At 38.7% G+C, this 14901-nt stretch overlaps 1 protein-coding gene across 3 annotated transcripts in view; it reads right to left on the bottom strand.

The window, feature by feature from the left end:
• Positions 1-7269: 7269 nt before the first annotated feature.
• The window catches only part of MND1 (meiotic nuclear divisions 1), a 42414-nt gene continuing 34782 nt past the window's right edge, over positions 7270-14901 (bottom strand). For 2 of the 3 annotated variants that reach the window (XM_056490741.1, XM_056490739.1), the window contains exons 7-8: positions 9159-9203; positions 7270-7517 (exon numbers count right to left, since the gene is read on the bottom strand). In XM_056490741.1, the coding sequence (XP_056346716.1) occupies positions 7411-7517; positions 9159-9203 (152 nt within the window). In that variant the 3' untranslated portion in view covers positions 7270-7410. Of the gene's footprint in view, positions 7518-9158; positions 9204-10753; positions 10862-14901 lie in introns of all 3 variants that reach the window. The other variant, XM_056490740.1, reaches the window with a different exon arrangement.

Here is a 14901-nt window from a genome sequence, read left to right as displayed (position 1 = left end):
ATCTAAGCATAGATCTCACTTGTGCTTTTTAAGCAGTGAAGCCTCCTCCCTCTGGCCCTATTTTAGGACAGAGACATGCTAGGCAATAACTGTAACAGTAAAAAGCCAAAAAACCTTTGCAAAAACTCATTGCTATTGTTTTTTCTATCTCCTCCCTATCAAAAGCTAGATGATGCAGCTGGGGAGTCGGTACAGAAAATCAAGTCAGGAATCAACGATTTTCATTTATGGTTTTCTGATTTGGGAAGTGTCCTGGTTTGAAGGACAGGTAAGGCAGAAGTTTTCCTTTGAAATAGAGACTTTAATTCCACTCCCTCCAAGTATTATAATTGTTTGAATCAAGGACTCTGAGGCAGAGATAAGGGGGTAGGAATAACAGCTCTTTTATTAATATATCTAATCGTACAAGCAGAAACAACAGCAGTTGTTAAAATTACCAACAGAACAGATAACTCGGTCCCAGTCCTTTCTTTAGCTGCAGGCACACTCTCTCTGCACTTGGTCCCGGTGCTGCAGATGGGCAAAGCCCAGCAGCTGCAGAGAGCGGGCGGGAGTGGAGGCGGGAGGGGGCGGCAGCGGCCACGCCGGTCTCAGGGGGGAGCAGCTGGAGAGGGCAGCTCCTCACTCACCGTTTGGGTTCTGGTGGTCAGCTGTGTCTGCAGAGGCAGGAGGCTGGGACGTGGCAGATGCAGGGCAGGTGATCGCAGAGGGTCTGGCTCCCCTGCGTTCGGCCGCATGGCTCCAGACGGGGAATCCTCCTCTGAGCTCCCGGAAACACGAGTCCCCTCTGGAAGCACGAGTGCCCCTCCCGAAGCCGATCCCACCTACTCCTTTGTCTAGAGTCATCAAAGATCCTGGGTGTAACCTGGCCAGCTCCATTGGCATGATAATGGCAAAAATTCTTTAAATTGACACAGTAATAGAAAAACACTCAACCCCCAACAGGAAGTTAATTCAAACCAGATGCCAGACAACGTCCACTCTGTTGGCTCAAGACTGACAAGGCAAAAGTATAAAAAGAACCAAAAAATTTGACATTAAATTCCTTTTTTTCATTTCCCCATGTTCTTATCCAGTTATCAGTCAAATCTGCATAGCAGTAAAGGCTATTCAACAAAAATTTCTCTCAGTTCCAGTAACTAGCTTAAGCACTGAAGAAAGAATAAGAATGAAAACACACAACCCCAAAATGCAGATTTTACATCATGCCTACTTAAAAGAGTGAAGATATATGTCCTACCCAGACATGCATGGCTCTCTTACATTTGTACAATCTTCTAAGGATTTAAACAGGTTATGACAAGGAAAGGGCTCCTGGAATTTTTTTGTTGTTGAACAAAAAGACAGCTTCAACAATGTGATATCCAATTTTGAACATAACATTTTAAATTCTGAAGTTTTGATTGTGAATCTGTTTTCATTTTTACCACCTCCAACATAAGGTCACTTCTATAAACACCTTGAAAGTACCAGAAAAAGTTGATAGATTACAGAGATGGATTTGATCAATGCTTCATTTGAAATAAATTATTCATTTGCTGAAGACCTGGATGGTAGTTACACCAAAAGTAGAACACATTGTCCAGACTTCCTGCCTTTAACCAGATGACACTGTTGTTCGGGAGTACTTGGTATAACTTCCTTCAATTTTTTTACATATCCTTTTCAGACAGGTAGAGCATCCATGGTCACAGGAATAACAAACAGCTCTGCTGCAGAGCCTTGATTTTTAATCATTGATCTCAGGAGCTGACTGACTTTTAAAAATCTAGTGAAGAGTATATTGCCTAGAATAGATTTCAGGGGGCGGGGGGGAAAGCCCACAGAAGAATATAGCTTATTAATTTATGCCCATGAAAAAAAAAAAAAAAAAAAAAAAAAGAGCATTCCTGCAACTGGGAGCATGTCTTTCATGTCTTTCACCACGTACAGCACAAGAAGGAAAAAAATATTGGATTCAATAATTAATCTTTCTGAGAAACTGAAAACAAAGTATGAAAATTTGACTTTTCTCTTCCTTGAAAAATCTTCCAGAATGCTAGGATCAGCCAGAGGCATTATTTTGTATGGCTAGTAATGATAATGTAAGAAAGTATATGATGGACTTTTTTACTATCCTTTTTTTTCTTAGCAGGAAGGGAAAGAGAGAAAACATGGTCATTTTTCCCACTGTAGACTGCAAAAATGGAAAAAAAATATTTTTTTTCCATCCCAACATAAAAATCCCATCTCCAGAATGCCAGTGAGGTGCAGCCTGAAGGAAGGCGACACGATCAAAGGTGTCCAGGTAAAAAGTGGGATCCCTGTAAGACATGGCTTACAGTATGCAGATGGTAACTCACACCCTTTTCAATTCAAACACAACTTCTTCCATCATTGCCTTTCTCTAGAAGTCGTAATTTGAACAGTTTTTCCTTTTGAGCCTCTGCAGCAGCACAGCTAAATTTAATCATCTCACCTGAAAAAAGGTATCCCTTGGACAAGTTATATTTACTTTAGCACTGGTTACCAGACCAGTAAGATTTTCATGAAACAAAAGGATGGAGTATATTTTAAAATTAAGCTTTTCGTGTGAAAGGCTCATCCTTTCTCAGAATAACTTGGGTTTTCATCAAATACTGGAAACAGAAAACTGCCCAGCAGGTTTTGCTTAAAAACTGTTCTTTATAAATACTTCAGCAGGAACATTTTTTTGTAAGGAAAATTTTTCTAATTAGGCTAGGTACAACCACCACATAGCAAAAAAATCTTTTCAATCAAAAAAACTGATCATGTGAGGCATTATGAAAGAGTCTAAAGTGACACTGAGAAGATCGGTGGTGCTTGTCATGGTGTTCACAGATCTTTTTGCTCCCCGGTCTTCTTGACATGCAATCTTCTGTGCATACTGTTTAAAGAGACGAGTCTAACACAGATGCTTCCCCTCCTGTATGCCTGTGCAGTGGAAGGTATGTGTACTTACAGCAGTTGTCAGCAGGAGAAGGAGTAAGACAGACAACCATCTATACAGACTGTAGTGCTTCACTTGTTCAGCCTACGTGGTTGCTACAAGCAGATCTCAAAGGGAAATGACAGTGGAGGAGTGGAAAATGCAAATGAGATAAGGTATAAAAGAAGCTGAGAGGAAAGGCTATCCTTGCTGTGGAGGCAGACTCCTTATGCACAAGAATATATACACAGGAACTGTGTCTAGATGGCAGTTAACTGTTGCCATCATGGAAGAATATGACACCGAGGATTAGTCAAGGACGTCACTTGTTGAAGTTCTCTTCCTTCCCACTGAAAGGATGCACACACCATCCCATCTCAGCCCCAGCAATATTGCCAGACCCTCATACAATATTCCATCACCATCTTTGACATCTTTCCTTCCTCCTCCCACCCTCAGCATGCTCTACCCTTTCTCAGGTCCCAAAAGTGGTAGGTGGGAAAGGGAGAGCCTGTATTTATCAGGCAGGCAGCCAAACAGAACAAATTGCAAGCTTGTACCACGGCCCCTCAGAGTAAATTTAGCTGAAATCACTGGGTAATTTAAGAACAGTGGGAGGGAAAAGGAGAAGATAAATGACAGAAAAATATGATCATACAAACCTCACCTCTAAAAGAAACAAGGTGAAGATAAGCACCAACCAGATCACCTGACTGGTGGAAACATGCTTGGGTGACAGAGGGACTCTCTCTAAGGAGCTGTTGTGAAGTCACCATCACAAACTGGGTTTCTTTTCCCCTCATTCTCCCAAGAAGTTTCAGTTCCACCTCCGTCACGTGATTACAGCATCACTGTGCCATTTGCACCAGAACTTGTATTTTCCCTTTTAAAACACCTCCAAACAGCAATGACATTTTACACAATGCATTAATGAAAGGCTTAGCACTTGACTTGTGTCAAAACCTAAACCTTTGTGACTGTTAACATTTAAGACTCCGTAAGTACCATAAAGGGAGTCCTAGAGCTGATGCTTGGTGTTGTACAGAGCATGCAGATGGCAAGTTAAAAGGCAAGGAAGAATGGGACATTTCAGGACAGATATTTAAAGAAAGTTGCTGATTATAAGTAAGGTTTCCTAGTAGGTCAGGTAGACATAAATATTTTCTCCTGCATCTATATTGCTTCACAGTGGCCAATCACCATCAGTCTCAAAGAGAAGGCCTATCCAACACCTCAGCCTAGTACTGTCCAACTCCTCATGAAACTTTGAAAAGCTGGACCTGATACTGTTCCTGGTACTGTTCAGAGCTACCGACTGCTTAAAACAGCTTTGATTTTTCACTCATTGCACTAGTAACTGCTTTAATAATAAAACTGAATTGTAATAAGGGCCTGGTCTCCTGACTTAGCTATAATAGTTGAGAATATTTACCTTACATGGGCAAAAAAATCTATAGGGCACAAGAAAGAGAAAAGAGGAAGACATATACATAAAATAGCTGTGACATAACCACAAGAGTATCAGTAGAAGTAAGCACTTAAACTCAATTGTTTTCTTGTTAGATTCTTTAGAAATATTTCAGATTCTATCTTAAGCAAACTCTGAAAATACAAATTGGGACAAAAAATCAGCTTGAATGTTTTCATTGTTGCGATAGGCTATTAGCAAAACATTTCTCAGAAAGAAAATAATTTTAACTGTTACTATTAATGCAGCAGAAGACAAAAGTCTCAGCTTCTCCTAAAAACTGAATACACATCTCAAACCACACAATCCTATGTGGTTTCACACTGGGATTTAGCAGTCTGCTGCACATCTTAAGAAGAAAAGCTGCCAAAAGTGAACAGATACAGCAGGCTCAAAGTATCTTGGAATATACAAAATACACAAATTGTGTCTTTTCCTCTCAAAAAGGATCTGGCTTTGCTTTTTCTGTTGAAATTCACCTATGCTAAGAAACCAGAATCACAAAAAGGTAGCACAAAATAAATCTACTCCACTAGAGGAGTAAGAATCAATTTCTGGTAACACATCACCTCTTCCATTCTTCTGTTTAGCTGTGAAATTTGTTCTGACTGTTCTAAAATTGTGTCCTTACAGAAGCAGACATATACTCCCTTCAGGTTTGCTAACCAACACCGGGAGACAGAACAGAAATTAAAAGTACAATGGTATGTCTATGTCTGTTCTGTACCTGCAAAACAAATAAAAAACTCTAGAGAAAATTACATTGCTAGAAATTCCCTGCAACTGAACTACCTAAGTTTTGTGTCCAAAGCATAATGGCTGTGTTTGACATTTTTAAAGCCAGCTCATTGTGGCTTACTACAGTATCTCTGGGCAAATCTACATCAAGTCAGTGATTTAGATGGCATTTATTATGTTTAAAGGTTTTATTACAGTCCATAATGCTTTTATACCCTACAGACAGGAAGCCACAATACTGCAGCTAAATTTACATAGCTGATCATCTTTGTTTCTCTCTTGAACTTGTAAAGTAGCCAAAACAGTAAAGTAAGTAAGAAACCCTCATCCCTAAAGGTACCAGAAGAAGTCTTGGTGCACAAGCTGCTATGGACCATAAATTACCTGAGGCTCCCTGACAAGTAGATCAGGAACATCAAAGTGATTCTAACAGGCAAAAAACATTGATAAGTTAACATGCTCAATGTTTTTTCATACAAACAAGCCTTTTGAGTCGTCATCACCATCCTACTTTATGGCAGTTATGTGCTCTTGAACACAGATGTGCCAAGAAGTTTCTTGTTAGGTACAGAATAGTCACAGAAAAATCCAAATGTTTAGCAAAACAAGGAAACTACTCACTTGAGAGAGATCTACAAAGAACAAAAAAAGCTTGCCTCTTTACTATTTCACAGCACAAAATTCAGGAGCAATCCAACCACCCAAGCTACAGGTACATTTGTAGTTGGTACCAGCACAGAGCCTTGCTCAGAGAACCCTCTTCGTGGAGCAAAAGCCAAGGCTGGTCAGGAACACTCTAATACTGCACTCACCTAAGTGCCACCTATTTCCGTTACACTTTTACCAGTCAGCAGCTGTATTCAGTGTTCAATACTGGACATATTAGGAATAAAGTCCTTCCAAACACATAAAAGGAAACATTTCCATCACAATTTTAAGCATAATGGCATTTCCTATGTCCCAGGTATTCCATACATTTTTCCTTGTAGTTTGCTATACTATCTTTATGAGAGGAAAATCCTCCATCCACTATCTTCCCAGTAACTTTGCTTCATGTCTTCATAGATATGACAATAGCCAGGGGCACAGCTGAAATCCTTGAATTTTAAAATGCACTGAACTGCTAGAAAATTTTTTAATTGGAAAGGTCATAAGAGACAGATTTCTGGGCACATCTGCAGCTAAATGCCACCTTTTCAGCAATGCTCTCATATCAGATGTTACATAAAAGGCGAACAGATGCTTTCAGTGATAGCTTGCAGCAGGCCCACCTGCGTCCTAAAGGTAAAGCTTAAATCCCCCAGAGTTCTACAGCAGAAATGCAGTCTTGCAATCAACAGCTGTGGAAGGTGATCACCAGTCTCCACTGTCCACCTCTCTTGCTGTAGCCATGCACTGATCAGGATTTAGAAACCAGAAGCTGATACAAAGTAAAGAGGTTCAGAAATTTCATCAAACAAGAATGAGGAGCTCGTAATCTATTATTATTTCGGCTGGCTGTGCTTTTAACCTGAAATTGAAAATGTGCATAAACCCAAAAATGCTTAGTTTTTAACAGTAAATTGAATTCAGCGTCTCACATCCCAGAGAAACATCCTAAATCTTGGTACACAGTGGTGTGAAGGGATGGGTGCTCTTTGCTCCCCCACTTCTATGCAAGATACACTCTTGACCAGATCAGCTTTCTCAGTGTCAATCCAATATATTTTCTGAAACAGATTCAGCTCTGTTGAACTAGTATTTTCCAACAACAAATATATTTTTTTCACTAAACTTACAAGCAGTTCTAGCAACACAATAAAATATTACCTAAAACCAGACCTCAGCCTTTCTACTCAGCTCCTTACTGTCTCACTGTTTTCCATTAATGGATTATGCCCGTTTTCTATTTCATTGGTGAGACGAGGGAAAAATTAATCCTTTTCCATATTGTTCCCTGTTATTCCCATTCCAAAGCCTTCAATGTGTTTAAACATAAATCCCTGGAGCTTCTAGCTCTTAGTACTTACTACTCTCAGTTAAGCAAAGGAAGAGTTAAATCCAGTCTCAAAACTCTGTCCATGCTAAGTCTGTCACACAGAAGAAATCAAGAAATTTACTATCTACAGAGTACAAGAAAAAAAAAAACCTGCAATAAATATTTTTTGTATTTTATTAACATTAACAAAACCAGCAAATTAAAGGGTGGCCACCTGTTTGGAGAGGATTCACATTTTAATGGCAGCTATGAATATATAATTAACTACATACAACCGTGTCAGTCATCAACTGAACACTAATCAATGTAATCCAAATCTTCTGGGATTCCAAAACATTTATCTATTCTGCTCTCTTCAAATCCAAATTTACGCTTGGCCCAGGACTTTATTGAAAAGATGTTATCTGTAAACAGAATGAAGAACAATCATTTTGAGTATTCAGGAAAGCATGAATTATAGTCTCAACTACAACAAAATCCTTCCACTTGCAGTATCTCCTGTGTGTATGAAAAAGGTACATAGTGAGAAACATCATTATTAAGTAGATTTAGAACACAAAACAGAAGGCTTTTGTTAATAACCTCCAAAAAAGACAGAACAATTTACTTAGCACTGAATAAGAAACATGTTATCTTTATCTTTTCTTGCTCCTCTTTTACAAGGAGATTGAAAGCTACAATTACAGTGTAAGCCTGCTATAATGATGAGGTAAGTGCATAGTAGGTATTTTACACAGCCTTCTTCAACTAGACACCTAATATGTGACTATCTATAACTACAAAAATTTGATTTAAATTACTGTAAGGTCCTTTCTAGTTCTGCATGTTCGTCAGACACTGTATTTTTTGAAAGTTAAAAAAAGGACATTCAAGAAGCTTTATTTTAGTCAGCACTTCTCTTTCAGCATCACATTAATATATACATTTTGTTCAATTTAACAAAATTTTTCACTGCAGCATTTACTGAAATTTATTACGTCATTTCTAACACCCATCAATTGCAGCATTCCTTAAGAAAGGAAGTGTTTTCTGCCTGTGCACAGCTTACAGATATTTTTCTTTTTTTTAAACCATCACACATTTAGTTTTAAAATTGTCTCTTCAAAAGAAAAACAGGCTGCAGAATACAACCAAATTGTCTAATTAAACCGTGAAGTATTATCTACAGGCTGAGGCACAATTTCTTTACTTCACTTGAGGCCTTGAGAACAGCCTGTCATTAACAGCAGAAAGCCCTGACAACACCCAGGAGTTATTTTTAAATATATAATTTTATTTCCCCATACACAGTAAACAACCCAGATATAAAATAATAGTCCAAAGACTAAGACAATTATATTCTGCTGCACTTGGCACAACAAATGATAGCCATCAGTCCATCAGTAGGAGATCTATTCTAGATTAAAAAATTATAAACAATATTCTAAATAATTTTAAAAACCATAAGGACATATAAATTGCTTGCTTTGCAAAATGGGAATGAATAAAGCAAAGCTAAGCAGCAACAGAAAACTGAGTTAAACTTCCATATGAATGTCATAACAGTAACATTCCTTAAAACTATGCATAATTTTACCTGTCAAAACTGATGAATTAGTATGATAAATACTCTACTTTGTATCAGCATTTATCACATGGTAGCAGCAATATTCCACAAAACATTCTACTCTTTAGAAAAAAAAATGAGCATTCAGAATAGAATTAAACTCTCTGAACTGGGCATCACCATTTCCAGTCTCTATTGCTTTCTTTATCTTAAGAGATTTTAACTCATCCAAGGGAATAAGTCACAGGATTTAACACAGTGTACAAGACAGCACCAGAAGGACAGATCTGTTATGGCATAAGAAGTATATTCAGTAAATAAACTGAGAAGATGCATTCTTTTTATTGAATCATAATAATTTTGTAAGTAAAATAAATTTCTCTATGTTTTTGTGAGGACTATCCTGCGTCAAGTCCTAATAAAATTTAAAGTTTTTAACACTGAGTAGGTCTTTTACTGAAATTGCTCTAGTGTGAAGCTGCGTCATGGTAATACACACCAGTCCATCTGTTGGCTGCCTCCTTGGCCACTTGGTTTGTTTGGCCTGAAACAGAGAAAAACACCACCAACAATAAAAGCACACATCACAGTAAAATCATCACATAGTTTCAAGGCACAGAGACTGAATTTTTACTGATGTCATTTTTATAGAACTACACAATGTAAGGAAGTTATTCTACTGCTTCCAAACACTTGTTTTACACTTTTAAGGTTCCAGCAAGTACAAAGCTAGGTTAAAGAAAAAGAGTAGCAAAGAGCATAAAAGATACCACATGAACAACTGTAAGTTTTTAAAGTGTATTTTAAAATAAAATAACCCCTAGATTGGCTTGACTAGGGACTTAATTGTCTTCACCAAGATTGGAACTAGATACACAGCCTGAAGATACTAGAGGCAACAGAGATGGAAAATATTTCATAATCCTCTCTATACATAAGTAAACCATCATATAGGTATGCATGACTCTATAGTGATAAGGAAAATGACAAGGCAGCAGACTATCATATCAATCCAGAAGTTTATCACATAGCTCTGGAATGTCTCCACAGCTTTGAGAACCCCCTCAGTGAAATTACGACAAAATAATGATTCTATTAAACTTGGCTTATGTCCCTCAACACCATTCCAGAACTAAACACATATTAGTAAATTACCATTACTACAGACAGGTTTTGTATAGCTTCCATGAGAAAAAACAATCAAGGAGAATTCCTCTTAGATCACCTTGTTCCCATTAAAGTAAGTACTGAATCAAATCAAGCAGGTCAGGTTGCAATGTGGGAATTTATCAGAATAATTATGGTTTTCATGCCTACATGTAACTTAGTTATTCCCAGTCAGTCTTGTTAGCACTTGCATGATAATACTCATTCAAATGGCCAGCATGAAACTTGTCTCTAGGGTACTGTAAATACATGATCAGGTATCCACTGCTATATACACTATACTTGAAGCAAAATTATATTATATTGAGAAATCACCTGCTAGCACACAGGAAGTACTCATTACTCCAACCTTAATACTACTGTAACTGATATGAAAAATGTTTACATTGGAGTAACATGCTATTTCAAAACCAATGTAATTTCTAAAAATGGCCTACAACTAGAAAGTCTGAGCACAGCATGAAGCTAAAAAGATGAGCAAAAAAAAAAGAGCGGAAAAGGGCATTTTTGCTTGCTTGCGTGCATCAGAAATTCAAGTTATTCCTAGCCTAAGAGAGATTACTTCCTACAATTACTTCCTTTGCTGAGTTCTTGATGCCATCTCCACTTGTTCAGTTCCACACCTGGCAGCAGTAACAACATTCCTGCAGCTAATGGCATTTGGAACAGTACCTAATCTAACCCTACTTAAAGCAAGTCTGCACAGTAAGAGCTTCCACTTACCAAGACTTTAAATGTGTGATCTACAATACTTCCCTCAACATTTTTCTAAAATTCTACTGTAAAACTTGACAGCTGAATTTGACTCCAAGTAATGAAGTTTTAAATGAAGTGGGGGAAAGTGGGATGGTATTAAACTCCATGGATCCAGAGCTGTGGGAGCCAATTTATTCCACAGTACCTGCGAGGTCTCAGCAGAAAGCTCACCTTTGCTGGAAACAGCTGACCAGCTCAACAGTGGCAGCATGTTGAACTGACATCCTGCAAATACTGCATATATGTGATCATGGGTTCTGAAAATGTGACTACGCACCCCTGTCAAAAAAAAGGCTGAAGTAACAACAGACATAGGCTGGACAACAAGTTAGAAGGCAATCACTGCCTATAACTGAGTTGTGGCTAGAAATGAAAACATGATAGTGAGAGCAGGAGGCTATAATGGGGAAATCCCATTATAACAGATATAGATAGATGGACAAGACATATAATCCCCAGTGTCTCATGCTATAGGTGAACATTTAGCTCTCTGAAGACAAGATTTAAGTCTCTTAGGATCAGTCTTAAGTCTAGCCTACGATTCCACTGCGTGATCTTGTGTCTGCTGCAAGTACCATTTCTAGAAGAGGAACAAGAGACAGGCTTTGATAGTTATGGTCTGCATCTTCTGAAGACACCAACTACATCTGCATCATTGCCAGCATCTTCCAGAGACCTCCAACTCCATCACAAGAACTGACAGAAATTAAGAAATCTGCACCTTCACTGCTTTCTGGAACTCTTTTATAGTTGCGTGTTGCGACTTTCATTGGTTGCATCATTTGTATATATACATGCACGAGGATGAGGTAAAGCAGGAGTAGTAAAGCAGACACACCTACTTCATGTATGGGTGTAACTAACTCAAAATCATGCTACTTCTGACTGCCTGCTCTCTTCCTCTAGGGGATCACACAGCCAGGTTGGTTTTTAGACTGCACTGCTCAAGACCTAAAGACAGCAATAGCATGGGTACTCAAAAATATGCAGAATCAGGACACCAACTGTGTGAAGCTGTAAAAGGAGAAACTCAAAGAGAGCACTAAAGGCAACTTGCTAATTGACAAAATTATCACTACCATGGAGTCCCAAACTGGGCTGAAGTCCTTCTGATTCTCCTGCTCACCAGAGCTGCTCTAACTGAACTCGATTTTTGGCGCCACTAAATAGTACTCCAGTACTGAATATGCACAAAACAATGAAAGGCCAAATATGCCATAGAGGTGAGCAACAGAGGAAGCAACATTTTCCAGACGCTTCCAGATGTTCTCATTATCATTAGGCTCTAGTTAGTTTGTATCTATACATCTGCATATAGGCTGACAATATATATAATTACTGTCTGGAAGCTGCAAAACAATCAGTTTGTTCTGGACATTACATATTTATTTCACAAATTTGTGTGACAATGCATCAACAGCCTTTCTTACTCCCATATCTTTAGGATACAAGCCATTTGGCTGAGGCACATACCTGTACCCTCTGCTGACTAATTTCAGGAACATTTGGCATTTTCTAAGAAAGAAAACGGAAGTTTACATTTTTGTCTCCAAAACTGAACAAAAGCAACCATATTATGTACAGCAATGCAAGGCCCAGGAGCAGGAAGACTTTAAGTGCTGGTCTGTTATGTCAGCAAAACACAGCTGGAAATATGCCCAAAACAGTGAAGGGCCACAGGACAGAGAGTTATTTTGATCAGTCCTCATGAAAACTTTCCTCCTCCTCAACTCCAAGTATCTCTGGGGAACTGCAGAGAACTCAAAAAGCTCAGATTCTGGGAGCTGAACCACTATTCAAAGCATCTGTGATTGTCCTTATCACAAGGACAATTCCCTCTATCCCCACAGAGGAAAGCAAAAGTATGGAAAGCAAGGTCCAGCCACAGTATATGTCTAAAAAGAAAACAAGGGTGGGTTGGAATCATGCTTTTCAATGCAGGTAAGTGGCATCCTACCAGGGACCTGCAGGTATTTTGGAGCAGGTCAGGAGACAGAGGTGACCAAAGGGCATGTGGACAGCTGTCAGAGCTGCATTAAGAAGCTTCTAAAGCAAATGGACAGCACCTGATCAGGGGTCAAGGCCACCAGTACAGAACACCATTACAGCAGTATTTCTAACAAATCTTAACAGGCATTATATATTGACTCAAAATTTTGTAAAGCCACAATGTTTCTAATATGATTCAGGAAGCCCCTACAGTCATTCTCAGCATACTGCAGAACTACAGCCTCCTCTTTCCTCCTTCTCCCAGATGCTCTCAATTTTTTCATTGAAGGGAGAGATGATTGGAATTAAAAGTCCTATTTGTATTCCAAAATTGAATGGCCAAAAGCTGTATAAGTCTCAAATATTTCCACAGGGCAAAAAACAATTGTGATAGCAACAACCACTACCATCTCCTCACAAACATTTTCCAAATGTACTGTAGGTTCTTCCTAAAAACCTTTCTGAGTCTCATAAATATCATAAGGAAACACTAAGCATACAGTAATGGAACAGTACTCAAATTCAGACTGTAAAGGCAACATATTACGTTCCAGTAGCTATTGTAAAAGAAACAAAACAACAGCAAACTAATGGCTAGAACCAGCTTACAACCCCCTGAGCTAGTAAAAATTAGCAAAGAGCTGTAGCTTTCTTTGATCTCCTAGATCCTACTCCAGCATTTTCTGGATAACTTTAAGGACTTCTAGGTCCAGGAACCTCTACTTCTCTAGAATAACAAAAGCTAATTGTATTTATAAAGCTTACACACTTTGGTGCCAGTTTTGACCTACCACAACTAATGCCACAAGAAAACTGTATGGACTTCCTCACTTAAAGTCACAGGACTGCAGAGGGAATTAGCACCTTACCAAGGAGAGAGCCACCCAGCAGCCTGTATGTTAGAAGACACATGCAAAATACAACTGCAGTCTTCAGCATGTGGGCGAGGGAGTAATTTTACTGCATGGATTACAATTCCTCAGCATGAAATGCAGGGAACAGCTGCAACTGTTCTCTAGTCCAAATATTCCCAATCTCTCTCATGAAACTGGTCAGGGTAAATTAAGTGCATTAAGTGTATTTGAATTCCTGTAATACATATGCATTCACTTAGACTGAATTCAAAGATGAAAAACGGCAACTACCATAGGAACTGAATGTGAACTTGAACCTCCCATGACTCTGATTATCCACTGCTTTCTGCAGAGAAATATCCATTCTCCTGCACATAGGTTGCTCTTACTTTCTAGAAACATTACCTGGCCATCAGTGACAGACTTGTTTTCCTATTTCTCTTGGGGCAGCATCACTATAATATCCTGTGATGAAGTTTCCAGAATTTTTCCACCAATGAAAACATCTCATGCAAATACCTCCAAAGGCCAAGGTAGAAGGTGAGCATAGAAACTGTACACCTGTCATCCACAGAAAGTATGAAAGGTTATTGCCTAGTAATTCTACCCACATATGCATTCACAAACTGACACCACAGACTCTGATTAAGAGCCTGTGGCTTGCCACTGGAGACTGTTTACGGCAATGATGTGATGAAGTGGCTTCTTAAGGTCCATATTTGAGTATCTTTGAGAATAAACAATCTCCAACAGTGTTAACAAGCTGAATTGCAATGTGGCAAGAAGAGCTGTACAAGAATGTTTTGTAACCCTGTATTAGGCAGATACCTCCACACTACTGGAAATCTTTATCCTCCCCCATGCTTCCCAAAGAGGCGTTTCCTCTTATAAACAAAATAAAGAGCTGCCGTGTAGAAAAGTGATAGCATATCAGAATTCTGTCAACTCCTTTGAATCCAGAATAACACATCACTCTTCCCCCATACTCCAGTATCCCACACAACACTTTTCCTCATGATATTAATCAACATGTCACAATGCTTCAGAATTCATGACTAAATTCAAGTCAGTGTGCAAATATGATTTCTCATTTAAATGGCATCACAAACTCAACACAACTTTTTATACTGGACTTATTTTAGACTCTGAATAAAGTTTCTGCACTACAAAAAAACCCCACTGACAAACACGAATGCTACCTACTGATCCACAACCATTCTGAAAAGCACAGAACACAATATAAGCTATTTGTGAGAAAAATACTCAAGAATACTGATATATGAATTAATTAAAGCAGCATTTCTCCTGCAACACCTGTGTATACATGCTTGAAAATGAACCTTAGTACCACAGTGCCAGTCTTGTCTACCCGGTGAGACACAGCAGTGCACAGTAAAGCTACTAAGAAGCTGATCCACATTGCTGAGAATATACTTTTAAAGGATCGCGATCTCTGTCAGTCTGTTTGAAAAAAGT

The sequence above is a fragment of the Oenanthe melanoleuca genome, chromosome 4 (assembly GCF_029582105.1).
Source record: "Oenanthe melanoleuca isolate GR-GAL-2019-014 chromosome 4, OMel1.0, whole genome shotgun sequence".
NCBI lineage: Eukaryota > Metazoa > Chordata > Aves > Passeriformes > Muscicapidae > Oenanthe > Oenanthe melanoleuca.
This window is presented reverse-complemented; position numbering and strand designations above follow the sequence as displayed.